General features: G+C 41.7%; 1 protein-coding gene across 1 annotated transcript; it reads right to left on the reverse strand.

Moving 5' to 3' along the window:
- Positions 1-228: 228 nt before the first annotated feature.
- On the reverse strand, positions 229-12075 carry plgrkt (plasminogen receptor, C-terminal lysine transmembrane protein). The gene is made up of 5 exons (XM_058056061.2): positions 11935-12075; positions 11562-11677; positions 2169-2299; positions 1905-2014; positions 229-596 (listed from the first exon to the last, which is right to left on the reverse strand). The coding sequence occupies exons 2-5, from the start codon at positions 11640-11642 to the stop codon at positions 469-471; spliced, it is 450 nt and encodes a 149-aa protein (XP_057912044.2). The 5' UTR covers positions 11643-11677; positions 11935-12075; the 3' UTR covers positions 229-468.
- Between the last annotated feature and the right edge of the window lie 405 nt (positions 12076-12480).

A 12480-nucleotide genomic window follows, 5' to 3' on the forward strand; every position in this document is an offset into this window, starting at 1 on the left:
TCTGTGTGTCATGGCTTGGACATAGCATACCAGGAATAACTCTGCCTGGCTTTTTCTTTGGCTTCTTTGACAAAAACCCTTTCATTTTTTACACCCTCGGTAGTATTTCAAGTGATTATATTTGGACTCAGAACAGATGAGTTCAATGGTAAAAGGTTTTTTGTGCCAACATTAAAGACATATATATAGATATATATCAAATAGAGCTGAAGCTAAATGATCAACATGGACATTGGAAATGTTTTATATAGTAAAAGCTTTTATATACATTTATTTCATAGCTGATTTCAAATGATATCATTCATAATGTGACCAAAAACAGTTGTAATGTAATTATTCCAGAGGATATTTCGCCATTTCATGAATGAATGGCTAATCTATTCCAGGATTTTAATGGTGCATTTCTTGGCTTAATAATCAGGATTTAATTTTGGCACAAAAAAAGATCTGACTTAGCTGTTCCATCCATCACTTGTCTAAGATGGAGGCCAAGCTGCTCTTAGCGCGGCGCGCTTTCTCGACGCTGTCGAAGGTTGGAGTTCCATGAGGAAGGGCCAGGCGCTCGTGTTCTGACGCCATGATGCTCTCGGCCTCCCCTAGAGGGCGATGGAGAGCACAGGGCTGTGTCATGGAGACAAAGCATGTTCTACTACAAATCATCATAGTATAGAGTACACACGTTACATAGTATGTTTCTAATACATATGGGGTGTGCTACTGCTAAAATGTAAATCATTATTCAAAGATATTTCCTATGAAAAGAGCCCTCTGTTTTTAAGTACCTACTGCAAAAACACCTGTCAAAGATCTTTCTAAAGCAGGGGTCTCAAACACGCGGCCTACTAGTTTGAGGCCGCCGCCTTGATATGAAAGTTTAATGTTAGTGCAGCCCGCGCAAGTTTGATATGGATGCTGTATGGTATCATGTACCCAGAAAAAATTATTACGTTTGATTAATGTTCATGTTAAAGGCTAAATAACTGTTAATAATTATCCTCCCTATCCGTGTGGAAGTGGTAAGTTTTTGGCTATTTAAGTTTAAAGGAAATAACTTGAAGGCTACCGTTTAGGTCGCTAGCTCTCTAGTTTGCGAGTTAGCATGTGTCTCAAGACCCTGCAGTTGCGCAATATGTTGTAAATAAAAAGAGTATAAATGTGACTATAGTCGTGTTTTGTCATGTCTACAGGGCTCTAATAATGCTTTGGTAATTTTAATCTGAAAAAAAGAATTTGTCTAATCACCAACTATATGTGGCTTCTTAAGTTTTTATTATTTGCTGTTTTATTATTATTATTATATTTATTTATTACTGATTGATTGATTTTCTTTATTCTTGATTTGTTTATTTATTTTTCATCTTATTTTGTGCAGAAAAAAAAAAAATATCAGAGCTTTTATTGTAGAAAATCAGAACCAAAGCACTGAAAAAGTTTGTATATATATTTTTTTTAATAAATGCGTTGGGTTTTTTTTTTTGGAAAACCTGATGCGGCCCAGCTTTGGCCAGACCCTAGCTCCAGTGGCCCCCATGTAAATTGAGTTTGAGACCCCTGTTCTAAAGGGAGTGTGCTTTGCTGTTTTTGAGGGCCGCCGGCAAAAACCCGAGGCAAAGATCCTTCAAATAAGCACTGTGGTATTTAAATACCTACTGCTAAAGCACTAGTCCTTTTTGAGGACAAACTGCAAAAACGCTAGACAAAGATCTTCTAGATGTCAGGAGTGCTGTTCTTAAGGAACACGAGTCAAAGATCCTTTCTAGGACAAGAGTGGAACATTGATAGCCTTGCGCCGTGTAGGGGAACACTATAGGTGATAACAGTGTTCAGGAGATATACATTGTGGGATGAGCAGATTAGGATTAGATGAGAACGCCAGAGTTTCCAGTATTTAGGAAGACACGTACCTCTCATTCGATGAATGAGGGTCCCGTAAGCTTGGTCCATCTGGTAGGCTAGGACGAAGCTGAGAGGAAAGATGGGGGCCATCATGGCTGGCTTCTTTGTCTTCATGGCCCTGCATGACAAAGATCATATATGATTATTTCTACAGCAACAACGTGGTTTGACTGACAAAAGTGCTGAGTCAGCACCTGCATGGACTGCAGTTACTGGGACATACAAGGTGATTCTTTGCTAAAGGTCTCTGCACAGAAGCATGAAAACCTCACCCGAGGGCCAGTCCTGTGGAGGCCACTACGAAGAATGTTCCAAAGTATTTGAGGAACTCTCTGGACCCGGCCACCTGCATGGCCATCTGTCGCTCCCGCATCTGGTTCTGCATCTCCATCTGACGCTCCATCTACACAAATACACAAAACACTCCAGTCAACTCCAACAGCAGAGTGCCTTATAGTATAAGGCCATATAATACTGTATAAGGCTTATACAGTGGGTTGCACAAGTATTCCTACCCATGAGCAACACTCAAAACATAACCACCACTTACACTATGTACTATGTCCATTTAAGACATATAGTATATATAATATATATAGTATATATACACATAACCAGCACTTACACTATGTACTATGTCCATTTAAGACATATAGTATATGTATATACACAACCAGCACTTACACTATGTACTATGTCCATTTATGACATATAGTATATATACATAACCAGCACTTACACTATGTCCATTTAAGACATATAGTATATACACATAACCAGCACTTACACTATGTACTATGTCCATTTAAGACATATAGTATATATAATATATACTATACGCTAGGGTGCATCAAATTTGAATGGGAAATTTTAATTTCATAATATCAATTTGGCTGGCATTTCATATTTTTTCTAATGAACATAAAAATGTCTTCTGCAAAGTTTTGAGGAAATCCATTTAGATTTAGGGGTGCCACCTCACACAATAAACTTTTGTAAAATTTCGGAAAATGTGCAATTTCTAGTCTAATTGCCAAAAAGTTGACCTGGAAATGTTGAGTACTTCTATACAACATAATTTTTATAGGGTTATTAAAGTAAATATATTTGTTTTCTCTTTGGGCAGACTGGGTATTTCTCCGAATTCAACTTTCAAGATTCTCCATTGATTTGTCCTATTGACAAAATACATGGCAGTAAATGGGACATGTTCACATGGCCTTACCCTGAATTTTATGTAGCAGTGATGGATATTTGACATACATATAACGTTTAAACACTTAGTTTTTTTATTTTATTTGTATTTTATTGTAAACACAAGGGGCAATAGTAACATATTTAAATAACAATTCATGGCGACCATTGAGCACTGTTCACCACTTTATTCCACAAAAACAGATTTATGGTGGCACCCCTAAATAATCATGTATTGGAAAAATATTTTGTATGTGTTGTTTCTACATATATTTGAACACTTTTAATACCCAGCCATATCAAAATTAAATAATTGTGTTTTTTGATGCACCCTAATATACACATAACTAGCACTTACGCTATGTACTATGTCCATTTAAGACATATAGTATATATATTATATATACATAACCAGCACTTACACTATGTACTATGTCCATTTAAGACATATAGTATATATAATATATATACATAACAGCACTTACACTATGTACTATGTCCATTTAAGACATATAGTATATATATTATATATACATAACAGCACTTACACTATGTCCATTTAAGACATATAGTATATATAATATATATACATAACCAGCACTTACACTATGTACTATGTCCATTTAAGACATATAGTATATATAATATATATACATAACCAGCACTTACACTATGTACTATGTCCATTTAAGACATATAGAATATATAGTATATATACATAACCAGCACTTACACTATGTACTATGTCAATTTAAGACATATAGTATATATAATATATATAGTATATATACATAACCAGCACTTACACTATGTACTATGCCCATTTAAGACATATAGTACATATAGTATATATATATACACATAACCAGCACTTACACTATGTACTATGTCCATTTAAGCCATATAGTATATATAATATACATAGTATATATACATAACCAGCACTTACACTATGTACTATGTCCATTTAAGAAATAAACACTCCATTATCTAAATAATTCAACCAATTGCGCCTTCATTACTTAGTCATATGTTTCATTTTTTCTTGTGAATTTATTATTTCTCTTTAAAGAAGCAAAAATATGTTTTATCCGATTACTCGATTAATTGACAAAAATTTCCATAGAATACTCGATTACCAAATTTTCGATAGTGTGTATTTCATTGTTGCCAAAGTATTCACAGCGAGGCAAACATCTGCTGTAAATATGCAACCACACCAAACATGCGTACAGTAGCTAGAAGAATATTAGCCAATATAGCTAGTAGAATATCAACAAACATAGCTGGTAGAATATCAGCAAAAGTTTGCTGGTATTCTTTTGGTGTGCTTGCATTTTACAGCAGATATCTAGAGATATCCCAGTTCAGGTATCGGGACTGGATCGGAAAGTGAAATACTGTGGATCGGAGCATCCCTCGTCTGATTGGACACTTCCACACATTGTCCATAGAAATGTACATGCATCATAACTAGAGGATGATGATGATGCACCACACCACAAACAGATTGCAGTCCTGTGGGGAAAACTGAATGTTGAACAAACATGACGCAAAAGTGAGCTAAAAATGACCTGAACAACAATGGACGGTGATTCTGCCTTCGCCCCCCCAGCTATTAAAAAGGGGTGTAATAAAACCGCTTTTCACGCCACGAATCAGATTGCACTCCGATGGCAACGGTGGGTGGGCTCGCAGGACTCGGCCAGGGACGCCATGAAAACACTTAGAAGGGATGAGGTGTATTCACCTGCAGCCACACGTCAAATGGTGCGTTCAAAGCAATACACCCCACTCCAGAAAATGAACAGCAATCAAGCCTTCTCTGGCTTTTTAAAGATGCATGCTGTTTGCACTGATTGGCCACACGTCAAATCATTGTTGACTTTCAAGTAGTCATGTGGCGTTGATTTCTTTTATTACAGGCAAGGGAACGTGACGGCTAAGTGACGGCAGACGGCAAACACAGCGACAAAACTCACCGACATTTCCGGAAGGACCACTCATATGTTTAGTGCCAAAATACAATTATTACTACTACTATACATTATTATTTACAGACAAAAAGTCACACTTTTTCACAGTTTTGCCTACAGTTTCATATCCAAATACCGTATTTTCCAGACTATAAGTCGCACCTTTTTTCATAGGTTGGCGCAAGAGGGCGCTCTAATCTTGGATACATTGATGTGGAATGAAATTGGGAGCTCGCTGAACTTGCTTAGTGGCAACTAATGTTTGTTACTAATTAGTTTGTTATGTTGAGTTAGCCTGTTCAGGATCTCCAGGTATGTTCTTTATGCTATTGTGTAGATCAGGGGTCTCAAACTCAATTTACCTGGGGGCCACGGGACCTAGGGTCTGGGTGAGACTGGGCCGCATCAGGTTTATTAAAAACAGAAAAATGAATAAACTTTGCTTTGTTTCCGATTTTCTACAAGAAAAGCTCTGATAAAACATTCCACTGTTCTCAAATATCTTAATTTTTATTTTTCTACACAAAATAAGATGAAAAAGAAATAAACAAGAATAAAGAAAATCAATCAATCAGTAGTAAATATAATAATAATAATAATAATAATAAAATGGCAAATAATAAAAACTTAAGAAACCACATATAATTGGTGGGTAGACAAATAATTTTTTTCAGATTAAAATGAACAAAGCATTATTAGAGCCCTGTAGACATGACAAAACACGACTATAGTCACATTTATACTCTTTTTATTTACAACATATTGCGCAACTGCAGGGTCTTGAGACACATGCTAACTCGCAAACTAGAGCGCTAGCGACCTAAACGGTAGCCTTCAAGTTGTTTCCTTTAAACTTAAGTAACCAAAAACTTACCACTTCCACACGGATAGGGAGGATAACTCATTCATTCATTCATTTTCTACCGCTTTTTCCTCACGAGGGTCGCGGGGGTGCTGGAGCCTATCCCAGCTGTCTTTGGGCGAGAGGCGGGGTACACCCTGGACTGGTGGCCAGCCAATCACAGGGCACATATAGACAAACAACCATTCACACTCACATTCATACCTATGGACAATTTGGAGTCACCAATTAACCTAGCAAGTTTTTGGAATGTGGGAGGAAACCCACGCGTGCACGGGGAGAACATGCAAACTCCACACAGAGATGGCCGAGGGTGGAATTGAACCCTGGTCTCCTAGCTGTGAGGTCTGCGCACTAACCACTAGACTGCCGTGCCGCCCGGGAGGATAACTATTAACAGTTATTTAACCTTTAACATGAACATTAATCAAATGTAATAATTTTTTCTGGGTACATGATACCATACAGCATCCATATCAAACTTGCGCGGGCCGCACTAACATTAAACTTTCATATCAAGGCGGGGGCCTCAAACTAGGGGGCCGCGTGTTTGAGACCCCTGGTGTAGATAAATAATGTTAGCATACAAGACACCTAGTCGGCCTGTTGTGTGTGATACTCTGAAGCGACTTATAGTCTGAAAAATACTTTAACAGTTTGTTGCTTTATTTAGTACAATTTACATTTTATTCATTTTTTTAATACATGCAGATATCATATCCATCTTCCATTTTTTTGTAAGGTGATGCGAAATTTGTGATCGGCTGCCAATACGTTGTATCCTGCCAAGTGAACGAGCCGATCCTCAAAGGTGGTTGCCACTTGACCCCCCCGCAAAAAAAAACACAACACCACCATGCAGATATGTCCACGGTGTGCCGTGGTGAAGTTAAGTTTACGTTGAAAGTTGGATATTCGGCTCCATAGCTACAGTGGCAGTTCCCCTTCACTGTGCCCAAACTGCTGTGTCATGGTGGCGGTGCTCTAACCGCTGGTTGTTGGTACTAGGGACAGTCAAATTAGTATTGCGTCGTAGGGAGTTGGTTATACAGTAAACCTCGGATATATCGGATTCAATTGTTCCCACTGGTTTTGTCCGATATAAGCGAAATCCGTTATATGCGTATACCGGAAAATGTCCGTTTTACGCATATATCGGATTTATATCCGGTATATGCGTAAATCAGATTTTATCCGTTATAAAAAGGCACTTCCTTGACTATGTTTCCAATGTACCTGGACTGGGCAATGAAAAGAGACGTAAGGTAATGAGAATTTAACTTTATTGGACTTTTTATTGGAAATGCATTACAGAAAAATTGGTTCTTTTTTATCTGTCCGTTGTGAGCGAATTTCCGATATATCCGAGTCCGATATATCCGAGGTTTACTGTACTAAAATAAAAAGCATCTCTTAAGGAGGCATTTTCAGTTGTGGACTCCTATAGAGCAGCTATACACAATAACCCGCACAGAAAGCTTTCTAGATCTTCCAAAATCTGCACCTATTCCAGCTGTATTTCCTTGAATTTGTCCGACTCCCAAGCACTTCGGGACTACCGCCGAACCCCACTTTCTATTTTTGTTGGTACAAGACTTGAGTGGTAACGTGGGTCCACGGTTTAGTGAGTACGGGCAATCTTGCAGGCACAACATCGGTACTGGAAATGTGTTAATTACACGGTTTCTGTTTATTTTTAAAAACTTGAGTGTTGTAGAAAAAGGCTATTAGCAACTCCACACATCGGTGAACCTGTAATTTGCACCCCACTCCTGGTATGCACACTCCACAGTCATCTTGTGCTCACTGTCCACACACTGTGATGTCACAAAGAGCCGGAGTTAGGGGAAAAACTACATACCTGTATGTAGTGTATTTGCATGATGATGCCTTTTCTACAATGGACAATTAAAAGGGTCTTCCCTGTAGGTGACGTTTATCAAGAGATAGTAGCTCATTCATGTGTAAGATATTACTTTCATTTGGACTACTGGGGTGATATTCCTTTTATGCAAATAATGAAAAAATGACAAATGATGTTTGCATTGCAACATGTTTGTACTCGTGGATACGACAATGCCGTTCAAATGAGATGCGTTTCCTGGAGAAGCTGGGGCAGCTGGGCTGAGGGCGCGCACAAGTGACAAGATGTCTAATATGACTAATATAACACTTCCACAGCTGCCGTCCTGCTGCTTGAAGACATTATTCATCACGGGAAATTGTCACCCCATCCCCCAAAAGTGGGGGTAGAGGAAATGAAAGTCGTTCATCTGCAAAATGGAGTATTGTTTGTGGAAAGTGGAGTGTTTGTTTGGACTTTTCCACTGAGAATAATCATACAAAGAGAAATGATCAGTTCCAGTTTCAAGCCCTCATACAACCCGTACTTTTCAGCAAGCATTTGCTTTCATCTTCTCAAGAGACAATAATATTATAATATGACTATAAATTATCATATCAGACCGCCACACTATGCAAATCTTCAGGATGTCAAAGTACATGTTGGAATTCATGTTTATCCTCAATGAACCGCATATTGCCCACATTGCCCACAGCACTCGTGCAGCCCTGAACCCCGACACCACCTCCACCAAACAGGGCTGAGCGATATGTTCCAAAATTCATAATCCACACATTTTTTTCCACACAGTGAGTCAAAGCCAAATATGCATGCAAAGTTTTATCAAAATGTAAACAATCTTATAGAACAATAGCAGTTGAAATAAAATATTATCTCCTCTTTAAATAAATACAGAAAAAAGTTAAATATATTCAGTGTAATCAAGCTGCACTAACGGTAGTCTCTGTAGCCGACCTAGCGCCGTTAGCGCTTCCATTTCATGTGACGACAGACGGTAAACATGGTTAATACTGTCTTTATCCAGCAACCTTTATACTGTCTTTTTTGCTGTTCACTCCAGCTATGCAGCCTTCCCTTCTCCGTATCGCTGCGGGCAACTATGATCGCTTCGCCTAGCAAAAGGGTGCTCATAGCTAGCATCTGTTCCTGAGTGTAAACAATGGAGCAAACGGCAAACGGCAAACTCCAAACGTAACAAGATGAACATCAGGGGTCGGCATGACACAAAAAACAGCATGGAAGTAATAAATAAAGCATTATTAAACACTAATAAATAATAGATAAAGAATAGATAGATAAAGAAAAAAAGAAAAGAAAAGAAAATAAAACATAAATGTAGCAGGAGCTGTAGCAGGTGCTGCCTTAACATGCTGGCACCTGGCGGCGCCATCTTGAAACATGAGACCTCCACATCAAATCCAGTCTATATCCATATGAACCATAGGCTTGTTTTTGATATCATGCTTAAAATAAATATTGGTGTTTTTTTTAAAAACATTTGCGGATATCGTCCTGTCCTACCGCCAAAGAAGCCAATGTTAAAGCACTGTACATGTTGGAATTCATGCTTATCCTCAATGCAACCACAGCACCCCACAGTGCCAGCAGCACTTGTGCAGCCCCAGACTATGTCCGATGCCTCGACAATGTCACATTACACAGTGTTAAAACTCATCAAACCGCATCTGCCCAACGCAGGCAGCACTCGTGCAGCCTTGGGACCGTGATGCTAACTCAAGCGAGGGAGCCAGTGTTGAAGTACATGTACATAAATTCATCCAACCATCCATTTTGTATGCCGCTTATCCTCATCAAGGTCGCGGGTATGCTGGAGCCTATCCCAGCTGTCTTCGGGCGAGAGGTGGAGTACACCCTGGACTGGTGGCCAGCCAATCACAGGGCACATAGAGACAAACAACCATTCACACAAACTCCCAATTGCAAATACCAAGCCGAGATTCGAACCCAGGTCTTTCCCATCTCCTGTCATAAATTCATGTTAATCCTCAATGAAAGGCAGCTCCGGCCTCCAGGCGGTGGGGTCCGCGCTGCTGGTAGCCGGAAGTCTACGGTGGTGGCTTGGGGTTGTTGCGCTGTGGTGGCTGCTGCGGGGACCGGGCTGTGTGTTGGGAGGGGGCCTGATCCTGCTCATGGGGACGGGGGCCTGAGTGGTGTGTGGGGATGGGGAGCATGCTCCTCGGGGTGGGGCCTGCTGGGGGGGCGGTGCTCTTCCGGGCGTTTGGGTGTCTGCTGCCACTGGTCCTATGCTCTGCCGCATCGCTGTCCTCTTGCCTTAGGGCTCGTCGGGGATGGTTCTCCGGTACGTGGGTGGAGCGCTGCTGGTTCTGGGGGCTGGGGGGGGCTGGCCCTCCCGGTGGATGGTGGGGTCCGTCGGTGGCCTTGCGCTGGTCTTAACTCCTCGGCTCTGGTGCTTGGCCTCCCTGTGACTTGGAGCTATGGCTCTCTCTCACGGGGGTGAGCTGCCCGGCGTGTGTCGGCCGGCCCAGTGGAGCGCCTCACCACTCGCCTGCTCGCCCCCTCCGCTTGCTCATATGCGGGCCTCCTCCCCTCACCCGCTCCTTTGTCTGCCACACTGCCGTAGCCCTGATGCCGTGGTCGAGGGGAGTCTGGGGGTGCTATGCCTTGGCGGTCCGTACCTCCCTGGGCTCGGGGCCTGGTTGTGGGTCTGGGACCCCTGGGTCCCCCGCCCTGTGATGCCCCGGACGCCCCACCCGGGGATGTCCACAGCATGTGCTTGCATGTGTGTGTATTGAGTGGATGGGGTGTGCATGTGTTTGAGTTTATTTTATGTATTTATTGTTTTAAATACTTAGATAAATAATGATGATTAGTTTTATTATAATTATATATATATATATATATATATATATATATATATATATATATATATATATATACGTATATATATATATATATATATATATGTATATGTGTGTGTGGGTGTGTATGTGGGTATATGGCCATATAGATATACGAGGGGGGGGGCTCTGCGTCTGCGGGGGTCTGGCGTAGGGCGTTCCATCTCTACCGCCCGGTCCTCCATGGGGCAGTGTGCCCGGGCCTCTTCTGTCCTGGCCGGGGCGGTCCTATGTCGGTGGTCAGGCCTGGGGTTGCCTGGGGCGGGCCTGGTTCTGCTTCCTGGGGGTGTGTGGGGGGCGGGAGGCGTTGCCTCCGGCCGTGGACGGGCTCCCTTCCGGCCGGCGGGGGCACCCCTGTGCCCACGGGTGAGTGGCCTTCGATGCCCTTCTGCCCTAGTGGGGTATGGTCTCCCGCTGGTCCCGGGGGTGCGGCTCTCCTCCGGCCTGCTGGCGCCCTGTTGCTGGTTGGGATTGCTCCTCCATGGCCTCTTGCTGGTCTCTTCGGGGAGTTGCTTCGGGGGCGGGTCTTGGGGAGTCGGCCCTGGCTTTGCCCACACCCACGGGGTCGGAGGATCTCTGGCGGTGGGGGCTTGACCTGGCTGCGCGGGGCGGGGTTTGCTGGGTGGTAGAAGGCAGTCTCTCTCCTTTTGTCATTCTCAGTGACAATTACACATTATTGTCATGTCACCTAGCCATATTGTACTGAGTAGCCAGGATAGAGATGCAATTACATTTGTTAGTAGCACTTTTTCTGTTGCTATTGAGCACGAGATATGATCCCAAACCTCCTTACTGGGTAAAAACCAGTTGAACTATATGGTGCACAGGTAGCTCTCGATTAGGGCATGCTCAAGATTCAACATTCATGATTCAAATTTGTACACACTCACCTGCAGCCTGGTGTTGTGAAGCATGAACTCTTGCTGCTTCTTCAAGTTGGCATCCATGGATTTCGACAGCAGAAAGCCCATGATGATGTTGGTGGTGGTAGTTGATGGTTGGTCACCTGGTAATAGTACAAGTACACACCTGGTTACTGTACAATTAGCTTCTTAGCGTACTCCATTCTCAACATGGCCATTTTCACGAAAAAAAAAACAGTGACTAAACTTTTTGGGGCTTAAATTCGAAAGTTCAAATGACATTGGTGTGACATTAGTTAGCTTTACTTTCGAAGACAGTCGATTACTATACATAATTGCTCACAGAAGCTAACAGTGTTTCGCCTGCGATTTAGACCAATAACTGTGCAAACACACATACCTGAATTATTTCCAGAGGTGTTGAAATAGACGGCTAGTGGCACTATAGAACACGGTTGTCACAAATTCCAATAGGTCACAACTCAAAACGTCATTTTCCGTGTTCGGCACTTTCCATTTCCGTTTGTGACTTCTCCACTTCCGCTGTAATCCTTCAGAATAAAGGCATTAAACTCACCTTCTTGCTTCCTTACGGAAAGCGGTAAACAAATCTAAAGTCAGGCTCGTAAATGATTAAAAACATTTAAAAAATACGACACCATCAGAACAAACCAAATGTGTATATTTTATATCGAGGGCAGTGGTATGAAGCATGTAAGAAAGGGCGCCGTCTGTTGGTCATTACATGACATGTTTTCATGTTTATTTATGCCAAAGAACATTCCTGAAACACACCTTACCGTCACTAAGGTGTGCCCCGTAGGTCATGGACAAATAAAGGTGACTGTTACCTGGCAACAGTAACTTTATGTGTGATGGTGGCTGATTAGTAGTAGTACAGCGGAACCTTGGTTGTCGTTATTTACTTGTAGCCACGTGTAGTTTA

This window comes from Doryrhamphus excisus, linkage group LG19 (assembly GCF_037039965.1).
Source record: "Doryrhamphus excisus strain RoL-2023G ecotype Guam linkage group LG19, RoL_Dexc_Guam_v1.1, whole genome shotgun sequence".
In the NCBI taxonomy this organism is placed as follows: domain Eukaryota; kingdom Metazoa; phylum Chordata; class Actinopteri; order Syngnathiformes; family Syngnathidae; genus Doryrhamphus; species Doryrhamphus excisus.